The sequence below is a fragment of the Camelus dromedarius genome, chromosome 2 (assembly GCF_036321535.1).
Source record: "Camelus dromedarius isolate mCamDro1 chromosome 2, mCamDro1.pat, whole genome shotgun sequence".
Taxonomy (NCBI): Eukaryota; Metazoa; Chordata; class Mammalia; order Artiodactyla; family Camelidae; genus Camelus; species Camelus dromedarius.
In genome coordinates this window covers 51,670,008-51,682,312 of record NC_087437.1, presented here as the reverse complement: position 1 = coordinate 51,682,312, position 12,305 = coordinate 51,670,008, and the positions used below count along the sequence as shown (strand labels likewise).

The 12,305-nt window shown below is 45.8% G+C and overlaps 1 protein-coding gene across 1 annotated transcript; it reads left to right on the top strand.

Annotated features, from left to right (window-relative positions):
• Positions 1 to 10,963: 10,963 nt before the first annotated feature.
• LOC105085870 (transmembrane epididymal protein 1A) lies at positions 10,964 to 11,914 on the top strand. Its single transcript, XM_010976184.3, has one exon. The coding sequence runs from the start codon at positions 11,027 to 11,029 to the stop codon at positions 11,912 to 11,914; it is 888 nt and encodes a 295-aa protein (XP_010974486.1). The 5' UTR covers positions 10,964 to 11,026.
• Positions 11,915 to 12,305: the final 391 nt, after the last annotated feature.

Below are 12,305 nucleotides of genomic sequence, written 5' to 3'. Positions count from 1 at the left end.
ACATGTCTCACTTCTGCAGGTGTGCAAAAGACCAAGCTGAGGGGCTTTAGGGGCTGAATCGCCCCCAAAGAAAGGCTTACATAACAGTGCCAAGGGCCTTGCATGGTTGGAGCTCAGCAGGGCCTGGTTCTGGCCCCAGTGAGGCTCAGAAAGGCCACTGAGCTAAAGGACTTCAGAGAGGCCACTCGGGGTCTGAGGCAGCCACACTGGATCAATTCTAAGATGAGCTCAAGAGAGAGAGACTAGAAGAAAAGAGCCCACTCATAATAGAAAGGAGAGCAGAAAGGGAGGGGAAGGAAGGAAGGAAGGAAAAGAGACAGGGAAGCATAAATTTATCTAATAGGGTGGAGCTGGGCTCAGATAGAGATGAAACCCCTCACCTCAGGCAGGGTTCTTAGTGACAAACCATGAAAACTATCTTTAGCAGATTTAATCAGAAAGGGGGTTTACTAAAGAAACCATTTGGAGGACTAAGAGCCAAGGAAGAGTCCAGGGCAGGTGTGTGGCACCTAAACTCACTCCCAGGGAGGCCGCAGAGGATGAACCTGGCATTTCCAGCTTCTGTGAGGGAGCTGGGCTCTGCCTCCCACCTGTCTATCAGGTGTGGAGTTCCTTAAATAGAGGAAGCGGCTTCAGATTCTGAGCAGACAGAAAAAGTATGTCCACTAAGCTCCTCCTCTCCTGTACATGTCTGTGTTCCCTGAACAGTGTGGATGTGAGGTATGCCTGGAAAAACAGAACTTGAATTTTGTTGACAGTCAGGGTTCAGAGATGATGCATACCCTGGGGTCCACAATAAGAGCCATTGTAAGAAGGAACAGTGAGACACTGAAGAGGATATTTGCTACAAAAGAGGAAGGCATCTCATATTACAAATCCCACTCATCCTCAAACCCTGAGGGTCCAAGTGACTTAGACCCAGCTTCCCATAGCTGCGGGTGGTATACTTGAGAGAGAGTCTAGCTGGAGGACCTAGGAGAGTGGTCTCACAGGACAGTAGAGCCCTGCAGAGCTCAAAGAATCTTCCTGTGGGGTCCCCTCTCCAGTGGAGAAAGAGCTGTTTCCGTCTCACTTGGCAAGAGCATCATTCCTTGGGGAGACTTGTCAGAGAGCTAAACCAAGCAAGACTAGGGCCCCTCCTAGTTATTGAGGGCATTGCCTGTGGAGTCCCAGCCCCAGAGACCCAGCTCAGCCAGCACCAAGTGTGGGCTCCCCACGGTGATGGCAGCACCGCAGGCCAAAACGGGGCGGGAGGGCTCCAGGCCAGCCGGCCGCAGCTTCCCAGGCGGCTGCTGAGGGCCAGCACGCAGAACGGGCCGTACGTCTGCACCTGGCCAGCAACATGCTGACAGAGCAACAACCAGAGCTGAGTCTTGGCGGACGAGACTCCATCGTCTCTCTCAGCGCAGAAGAGAAACTCTGTAAGATTCTAAGACCCTCTGTGACATTGCAAATGTCGGTGGCAAAGAGCCACTAATACTTGAACACTTGTGTTAATCAGACTGGACTTGTCGTCCCAGGCTGGTGAAACCTGGGGTGCTGGTAGCACGGTTGTAATAACGAGCACAAGTGTCAGGTCGTGTAGCATTCTCACGGATTAGCTTAATGCCCGGGCAGGACAGAGGCATCAGTGGAAGCCCAGGAAGCAAAATGGTATTACTGAGGCTTTGCCCCTGTCCCCCGGGAACACCTACCTGAGAGGTGAGCCTACCTGTTCACCAATGGTTAGGCTGTCATCATGCTCCTCCCGATGGGAGGGAAGGGGCAGTCATTCCCTGTGAAGGGTCCTGGGCTCTTCTCCCCAGTGCTGGTGTCCCTGCCCTGCTGGGTCTAGGTCCTACAAAGGGGTGTGAAGGCAGAGGTGGTGGCAGCAGGTGCCTCCGGAAGAGGCAGGGGAAGATATTCCTCCTTAATATCAGCCTTGCTAGGCTCTTCTGGTTTTCAAGGATAATGCAGATGATAACGGTGGATTAGGAGGAGGCAGAGGAGCTGGTCCTACTGCACAACGGGGCAGCCAGTTACAGGGTTTGGCATTCTTCCTGCTAAGTGTGTGGTGGCTGTAATGAACCAGGCTGGGCCGGCACAGCAGCACGTGAAGATGGGTTGGGCTGCCAAGGCCTTGGCCTTCGGTGTAGGTGTTCAAGGCATGGACAGCCCATTAGCTACCAGCTGCTGCAACTGTGTGGGACAATGCGCCCCCCAATTTGCTGGGGACCCTGAGCTTCCTCTCCACCTTCTGATGGCACCTAGCCTGAGGGGCTATCTTGTGAGCACCATCTGCAGCCTCTGGCACCATGGTTGCCCCTCCTATCAAAGGGCAGGGACCAGCCCACCATGCCCGGTGGGCCCCAGAGGTGGAGCCCAGGAAGCTCAGGGCAGAGGCTCTGCTACAGGAGGGAGCTTCCAGGCTCAGAACTGTCCCCTGAGGATGCCCACAGGTGGGCCAACTCAAGTGTCCTGAGAGCCACAGTTTGATTTCCTAACCTCTGAACCATGTTCTTATTTCCTGGGGCTGTTGAGCTTGTGGGATGGCTTCAGGACCTGTCTGTCAGTCTGTCTTGCTGTGCGAAAGTGGCTTCCTGGCCTCTCTGGAGGTTTGGGGATTCCAGAGGTTGGGCTGAGATGGAGGAGTTGGGGGAATCAGGGTGGACCAGTGGGTCTTTCCAGTTCTCACTGGAACGACTGTGACAAGGATGTTTGGGAAGAAGGGTATGTGAGGGGCTGTCCCGGTACAGGCTCATCCTTGACAAGAGGGTTGTGTGTCTGCATTTCTCTTGGTCTTTTTCGAAAACACTGTTAACTGGTCGAAACCAAAAGCTGACTCCCAGGAAGTGTGCTGGGTGATTGGAGGAATACCCTCTACTGATCCGGAAAAGGTCTGGATGGAGAGAGAGGGTCGAGCAACATGCCTGGACACCAGGTTCCTCATGGGCTTCTTCTGCGTTCTTTATTTTTTATGTAAAACTTTTTATTCAAGCATAACAAAAATACAGACAAGTTCATAAATTTCAAGAATGCAGCTCAGTCACTTTTCCCCAAACCACCTGTGTAACCAGCATCCGATCAAGAAATAGAAATGTAACAGAATCCCAGAAGCCCCTCCCAGTTCCTCCCAGTCACTCCCGCTCATGTTCACCTTCTCCTGACTTCTAACACCTTAGTTAGTTTAGCCAGTTTGGGGACTTAATATGAACAGAATCATAAGATATTACTAAAGGACTTTTAAAAGCAGAAATATGTAATACCTAATATTGGGAGTTTTGCTTTGGGATGATATAATCCCCAATCACCATCACCCTCACACGTGTAGTAAATTCTGCTGCATAGATAATGCATTTTGCAAGCATTTTTCATTTTGCTTTCTAATGGGTAGAGGTGGGAATCAATGAAAAGGCACCAAGTCTCTCCTCTGGGTCACTGCAAACACACACCAAATGGCGCTGCTGCAGAATGTGTTTAGAACAGACTCAGACACTCGGCGTCTGGTGGGAGGGAAACCTCAGCCTTGGAATGCTCAAAAGCCTTGGACAGAGAGTTGGACTTCCCAGAGTGTGGGATAGACGCTGAGCTAACTTCATCTACATTTGAAAAGATAGGGTGATGCTCCATTAGCATCTGGGTCACAAACTAGATAAGCACAGTGTTTCATTAGAGGAGATACAAAGAACCATGCGTGGGCATCCCTATTTGACGTTAACTGGATGGTTCATTCCTGTGTGAATTATACCTGCTTGAGTCAGGTTATGGAGCTGAAGCAAACCAAGCCCATCCAAGTCTAGAAAGAGAGGAGGAAGGAGGCTCCAGCCACAGATATGGAAAGGGAGAGAGGTCACCATCCATCCACCTATGTAGAAATGTTTTGTTTTGTTTAATTGAAGTATAGTCAGTTTATAATGTGTCAATTTCTGGTGTACAGCATAATGTTTCAGACATACATATTCATTGTCATATTCTTTTTCATTATAGGTTACTGTAAGATATTGAATATAGTTCTCTGTGCTATACAGAAGAAACTTGTTTATCTAGTTTATATATACCAGTTAATATTTGCAAATCTCAAACTCCAAATTTATTCCTTCCCATTCCCTTTCCCTCTGGTAACCATAAGATTGTTTACTATGTCTATGAGTCTGTTTTGTAGATAAGTTCATTAGTGTCTTCTTTTTTCTAGATTCCACATATGAGTGATCTCATATGGTATATTTCTTTCTCTTTCTGGTTTACTTCACTTAGAATGACGATCTCCAGGTGCATCCACGTTGCTGCAAATGGTATTATTTTATTCTTTTTTAAGGCTTAGTAGTATTCTATTGTATAAATACACCACATCTTCTTTATCCAGACATCTGTTGATGGACATTCAGATTCTTTCCATGTCCTGGCTATTGTATATAGAGAAATGTTGTTATTGGAGGTAGAAGTGCTGCAGGAGGCATGGAGAGGGTCTCCAGGACGAGTCTTGGGCAGAAGACAGACCAAATCTTAAAGAACAAGTGAAACTTCTTTGCCCTCTCCCCCACCCCACCTCCCCCTCAGGAGCAGCAATAGTTGAGCTTCTCCAGGGAATAGGGGGCTGACTCCAGCGAGAGGGCAGGACCGGCCCTTCCAACAGTAACCCCAGCTACCATAAGGCGGTTCTCAACCTGACTGCAAATTATAATCACTGGGGTGAGTTATTTTTCACTTTTTAAAAAAATTGTGATAAAAAATAGATAACATAAAAGGTATCATTTTAATCATTTTTAAGTATACAGTTCAGTGGCATTAAGAGCATTCACACTGTTGTGTAACCATCACCACTAGCCCTCTCCAGAACTCTTTCATCTTCCCATAGAGACTCTGTCCCCATTTAACAGTAACTCCCCACCGCCCTCCTCCCCACCCTCTGGCAACCACCATTCTACCTTCTGTCTCTATGACTTTGACTACTCTAGACACCTCATGTAAGTGGAATCACAGTATTTGTCCTTTTGTGTCTGCGGGGGAAATTTTTAAAACATTAATGTCCCAGTCCAACAACCCCTGATCAATAAATCAGAACTTCAGGGTTGGATGCAGTGGGGGCTGGACCCCTTCCCCACAGCAAACACATCTCAGCACCTACTGGCCGATGTCAAAAATTCCTTTAGTTGTGGGCAAAGCTAAGGATTTTCCTTCTTCAAATGGAGATGACAGACTTAAAATGACTGAGATGTCAGAGTGACTGAAACTCATCTGCCAAAGATAATCCATCAGTCAACAAGTGTAAGTGATTGTTATCAGGCACTGTCTCATTTTGAGAGCTAGATCTCAGACAGTAGCACACGATGAGTAACCACCAGCTTGGGAAACGGGGAGAGACAGACACACCAGAGACTCATGGCTACTTTTGGTGTGGGGGGTAGTGATAAAGGTTAGTCCTGTTTACCTTTAGTTACCCTATGGACAAAATAGGAGTTGGGAGTAGAGGAATTCAGGTCCAACACATCTGTGCACTCTCCCAGTTTACTGGAACATGGCCACCCTGACATATGGTTCCCATCAACTGTATTTCTGCATGATTCTTGAATTCCCCTCCTCCTTCACTGTTTTTTTTTTTTTTTTTTTTGACTGCACTGACTTCATTACAAAGGAACTTCACTTACATGGGTTCTAACTGAGGCATGACCAGTGCCTTGTTCAAGAAATAACTCCTTCTGTTGCTTGTTTCTGCAGAACTAGAAATACATGGAAAATGATCAGATGGGGTAGAGAGACAGAGAGATGGAGAGAGGCAGAGAAAGACAAAGAGAGATAGATACAAACATATATAAAATAACAGGATGACAAGAAAGATTTCACACCAAGCTCATAACATTGGTTCTCCCTATGAAGGGAGAAAGGTATGGGAAAGGACTTGGAAAGATTTGAATTTATTTTTCTAAACCCTGAAGCAAACATGACAAAATGTTAACACTTGTGCATTCTGTATTGGCATTTGCTGTGTTATATTACTTTTTATTCGTCTGTGCTTTTTGGTGTCTTAAAAAGTTGTCAGTATTGCATATGTATCCTTATAAATAATTGTACACATAAATATACATGAATAAAGAAATGTTTTGATGACTAAAGAGAGCTCTTACAAAGGTTTTAATGCTAATTTTATCATAAAATTAAATTAATAAAGCTTCATGGAACAGTTGAAAAAATACAAAACAAAAATTCGACACAAATTAATATTTCCCAAAGAGCTACCATCCAGAATCCGCCCCATTTTGGGGGGAGTGGGTGGCTCAGTGGCAGAGTGCTGTGCTTGCCATGCACAAGGTCCAGCACCTCCATTAAAATAAATAAATAACTAAACAAACATAATTACCCCCCTCCAATTTTTTTAAATTAACACAACATTGTAAACAGACTATACTTCAATAAACAAAATAAAAACTAAAAAAATTAAAATATACTCACAGAACTTGCCACATTTTGATGTCTTGATATCCAAGCTTTTCCTCCATGCTTTAAATAGTTGGCATCATTGATTTCAAATTTTCAGATGGTTTCTGAACACAAAAATACTTGCTCATTGTAAAATGCAGAAAAAGGAAAGACAAATTACCCATTGCCTTACTACCTGGAGTGCCCCAATCAAGGTTCTTGATGGTAAAAACAAAAATCTGATTCTAGTTGGGAGGAGACACAAATTACTGGAAAGATTGGAAGTAGCATACATTGTCAGTGGGGAGATGGGTTTACATGGGTCTTTGCTTTCATTTGTCTCTTCCTTTGGTCTTTATACAATAGAGTGACCCAAACGTTGTTGGATATTGAAAGGCTGGACCTTAATGCCAATTTGATCTTGGTTTAAATGTTATTTCTTTGATAGCTTCATGTGAAGGAGTCACTCACTATTGCAATAGCTTAATTTTTTTTTTTGAGGGGAGATAGCTTATCCTTTATCATCTTCTACCATTTTTCTTGTTTACTTGTGTATTTATTTGTTTCTTGTCTCTCTTCAGTATTGTATCATCAGGACCTGGCATTAGCAGTATGCACAGTTGAATGAATAAATGAATCAAAGAGCCTTTGGTGGTCTCACCTACCAAGTATCTTCCTTTAACTACCACTGGAAGGCAACCTAGTGAAGCACCTGAGTTTCATCTGCATCCCTCCTCCCCATCTCCTTGTGTAGCAGCAATTCTACATCCCTGTTTTAATCAGAATCACTTGCAACAGCCAACACCATATGCCTCCTTTTTTGCCTGTTTGCCTTGTGCCTTGAGGAGCCTGAAACATCCATGTGACTGCCTCAGCTTCCTGTTCAATGAAATCATCAACATGTCCCTGGATGGGTATATTCTCCCCTTTGATGCTAAAATTGTGAACCTTCAGGGTCTAGTGTTGCTAGGATGGGAAAAAATATTTTTTATAGCCATTCACTATTGCAGCAGACTTAGCATTTTCTTGGCTTATTATTTATCATTCTTTACCACTTTCCTTAATTAATATTGAGGAGCAGAAGGAAATACATCATCCTCTGTGAGGCAAAATCTGTATTGTTAAGGCCACAGATAAGCTCCACCCCAGCCACCATGGCCACACGGTACATGAGCCCACTGAGCATACACTGGAGTGGAGGGGAAGGTAGCGGAACGCCATCCACAGAGTGGGCTGTCCTGGTCCCTGATTACTGAACACCTTCACCGTGAGAGTATTTTGCTGAGCATTCACATGAGACACACACATCCTGGGTCCATTCTGAGAGTTGGAGCTATTAACTCTTCCCCAAACTTTTTTGTCATAAATCCTCCAATTTTATTTCTTCTAGGTCATTGATCATATGACCAGATATTAACCACTACCCAGGATTTGAATGGTCTTTGAGACATTCCAGAAAAAGTAGAAAATTAAAAAATAAAAAATGCTCTGTTCAAAGTTCTGCTCCCTGGAGATGTTTCTTTGCTCTGTTGATCTTTAGGACCCTCTGGAGTGGGACTACAGCACTGCTTGGTGCTTTCCTGATAGTGCCATCTGGAACCAAGCTTGAAAGTGTCCCCCTCATCAAGTAGTCACAGAGAGCCCTACACATGGCCCTCGGTGTTGGCTGAGGGAGGAGAGGGAGGAGGAAGCATGCTGGAAATGTGAGGAACACATTCACATCACTTATTTGTGCTTTCAGGTCATGCTCGAGCCTGGCCTTATTGTACCATAGCTGTTTGATAGTGGAGCACTGTCATGCATGCCTGACTTCAGACTTAGAAAAAACTCAGATCACGTGGTTACCTGGTGTCTGATATGGAGAGTGTTCAGTCTCCAGAAGAGCCCAATACACACTAAGAGCAGTTTCTCAGAATGAGGATGGATGGTCGCTTGCCCACATGGTTATGGTTTTGCTCCAAAATTAGAGTCTTCACTGTGATTCTTCCACCTGGACTTGATATGGTCTCCATGAAATTTACTACCTCTGGGTCCACGAGGCAATAATAAATCTGCATGTGCTGCAACCTGTGTCGGTTGGAAGGTCTTCCCTTACACTGGCCTCCACCTGAAAACAAACATATATGGACACTACCCAACAAGAACAGAATCACATTCTTCTCCGGTGCGCATGGAACATTCCCCAGGACAGACTCTGTGTTAGGTCACAAGTCAAGTCTCAGAACTGTGAAAGACAGATACCATACCAAATGTCGTCTCCAATCACAATGGGATGAAGTTAGAAATCACAACAGCAGGAAAATTGGAAAATTCACAGATTTGTCGAAATGAAACAGCACAGTCTTAAATAACCAATGGGTCAAGGTATTAGTTAGCTTCAGCCACTGTAACAAAAACACCACAGACCGAGTAGTCGAAACAGCAGGTACTTATTTCTCCAGTTCTGGAGTCTGGGAAGTCCAAAACCAAGGTGCCAGCCAATTCAGCTCCTGGCAAAGACCTAATTCCTTGTTTTCAGAATACCACCTTCTCTCTGTGTTCTCTCATGGCAGAGAGAGAGTTCTGGTCTCTTTCTTCTTGTAAGGACATGAATCCCATCATGGGGACCCCAGCCACATGACCTCATCTAAAACTAATTGCCTCCCAAAGGCCCCACCTCCAACTACCCCTTTGAGGGGTTAGTGCTTCAACATATGAATTTTAAGGGAACACAAAGATTCAGTCTGTAACATTCTGCCCCTCACCTCCCCGTCTCTGTGCCTCTGCTTGGCAGGTTACTTACCCGCAGCTCCAGGTAGCCCCATCCCCAAGGCTCCACTGGCCACTGTCTAGCCCACTGAAACTTTCAGTCCATAACAGGTATCATGTTGATTTTATTATTATTCATTTGCTTACCAGTGAGAGTCATTATCTTGGATTGCATAGGTTTATTAAACATTTATAGCTTTTCTTAGATGAATAGCCACTTTGTATCCTTTGCCCATTTTCCTACGGAGCTGTTCATTTTCAGTTATTTGATTGTAAGAGATCTTTATACTATAAGAAGACTAACACTTTGTTGCATTCAGAGTAAAATTTTACAGTTTGTTTTTCTCCTGAAATTTGTTTTTTAACAGTAATTTTAATACAGAAATAAATTATTAATTACAATGTTTAATTTCTATTAATAAAAACTTCACAATTTTAAAATATAATCAAGTCTTTCATTTTTTTTCCTTTATGATTCCTGCTTCGGTATCATTCATAGAAATACTCGAACAACTTCAGCATCACAGGAGTTTAGCAAGGAGTGTTAGTAATTAACAACAGTAAAATTACTAATAACCAGTGTCATGTTTTGAGTATTTCCTATGTATCAGACACTCTACGTACATATTCTACAGGCAGACCTCAGAGATACTGCAGGTTCAGTTCCACATCACTGCAATAAAGAAAATATTGCCAGAAAGCAAGTCACAAATCTTTTGGTTTCCCAGTGCACATCAAAGTTATGTTTATAGTATACTGTAGTCTATTAAGTGTGCAATAAATAGCTTTATGTCTAAAAAAAACCCATACCCTAATTTTAAAATACTTTGTTGCTAAAAAAAATGCAAAAACAATTACAATAGTGACATCAAAGATCACACTGATCACAGATCACCATAACAAATATACAAAATAAGGAAAAAGTTTGAAAGATTATGAGAATTACCGAAATGTGGCACAGAGGCACAAAGTGAGCAAGTACTGTTAGAAAACTGGTGCCAGTAGACTTGCTTGATGCAGGATTGCCACAAACTTTCGATTTGTAAACATAAACTAAAACAAAAACAAACCCCTCCCCCCAAAAAACACAGCATCCGCAAAGCTCAATAAAGCAAAGTGCAATCAGATGAGGTATGTCTGTATTTAATCCTTCACAAACCTATGAAGGAATTATGATTCCCATTCTACAGATCAGGAAACCAAAGCTCAAGAAGACAAAGTAACTTGCATGTGATTTGCAAGTGTTGGAGATGAGATTCAGCCATTTTGCTACCTTTACAAACTCAGGACTTTGTAGACAGATGAGTAGACCTGGTCCCCCTTCTGGCTCTACTGTGCTGGCTGCTAGCTGGGACCTCGTGCATGTCTCTTCCCAACTCTGAGCCTTAATGGCACCTGTAAAATTTGTTTAGCAATAACTCCATCATAGAGTTGTTGAGGGATTTAAATCAGAAAACATTATGTAACGTGTCTGGCACTGAGTGACAGTCAATAGAAGAGAATCAACCACCACCCCTCTTTGCTTGGGCACTTAACTCCCTCCTTCCTCCCTCCTTGGGGAGGGGTAGAGTGGAGGCCATGGGAGAAAAGGCAAAGCAGTGCCTGCAGTAAGGGGCAGAGGTTGAAATTCCAGGGCTAGCACCCAAGTAAGGAACACAGTGAGGTGCGGTGCACACCATCACATCACAGGGCTGGAAAAGATCCCACCCAGGAGTGACTCAGATGCTTCCGGCGCCTTTCCCTGCATGGAAGGCAAGGGTGGGGCTCCATCAGGAAGATCTCCCCACCGCTCAGAAGCAGCCACTCTTGCTTGTGAGGAGCATCTGTGAGGTTGCTGCTCATCCCCAGCTGTCGCCCTGGTGGTCCCCGGACACACACAGAGACCATGGGAACCCTCGAGGGACACCTGCTCCCAGGGTCATTCTTCCTCTTCTACTCACTCTACTACTCGGTGCTGACATCCTTGGCCCTGCTACGGGGACAGAGATTCCTCAGACCCCCTCTGCCCCCAAGGGAGAAGCGAGGGCACAGGTGGTGGCAGCTGTTCCCTGTGGAAGGAGTGGTGAAGATAGTCATCAGCCTGATAGGCATCTTCCCCGAGTTCTTCTACCCTCTCGGAGTAAGCCGGCTGAGGATGGTGGACTGGGAGGACCCGCGGCGGCCGTTCATGTTCAAGGACAACTGGCAGCACGTCACCATGTACGGGTTCTTCCTGCTCAGCGGCGTGGTGGACATCGTGAGCCAGGCGTGCCAGGCGCGGCAGAACATGAAGCTGGAGCGGGCGGCCGAGGCCCTGGCCTTCTTTGTGCTGGTGCTGATGATGGGGTCCCACATTGAGAACAAGGGTACGCTGGAGATCCGCGTGCACGTCCTGTTCATGGTGCCCACCTTCCTGGTCAGCCTGGTGCTCACCATCGAGGTCTGGGTCCCTGACCAGCCCCAACTCTGGGTGCTCAAGACCTGGATGGGTCTGGTGCTCAGCAACTGGATGCTGCACTTCAGCGTGCTGCTGTACGTGCCTCCCTCCGGGCAGCCCTGGCGGGCAGAGAACCCCGTGGACCTCGCCTTCCTTACCATCTTCTTCTGCTGGCACCTGGGCTTAGCAGCTGCCATGCTAGCTGCTGTCTATGGCCTCTGCAGCCTCTGGCACCATCGCTTCTCCTCCTGGAGAGAGGCCTCAGGCAACAAGTATGAGCTGTGCCCCACGGGTGAGGGCAGCCCAGAGCTTGAGAGGCTCACTGCGGGGGGCCCACTGCAGGACAGGGGCATCTAGACACACACTCTGTCTTTGTGCTGCACCTTTTGTAATGAGAGTTTTGGGGATGCCCACCGTGTGCACAGCACAGAAATGTCCTGGGATCTACGGTGTGGCTTTCCATCACAGGAGACCCCTTCCTTGTTCCTAAAGGAAACTTCTAGTTCCTAGGATTACTTGCATCACTCTGTTCTCTCCAGGCCAGTCTCTTTCCTGTCTTGCTGTTCAGAATGGTTCTTAACCAGGGACTTACATGAAGTGAGAACAGGAGTAGTGCTTTTTCTCTGACAGCTTTTAAGATCCAAGAGGAGGAAACGAAATGAGGAAATAGAGGGAGGTGGGGGGGTCTCTGGGGACTGTCTGAGGCAGAGCTGGTGAGCATGCGCTCCTGTGGGCCTGCAGCTGGAGA

What these genes read in the sequence shown, in the direction of transcription:
- LOC105085870 (XM_010976184.3), top strand. Translation starts at nt 11,027, where the DNA reads ATGGGAACCCTCGAGGGACACCTGCTCCCAGGGTCATTCTTCCTCTTC.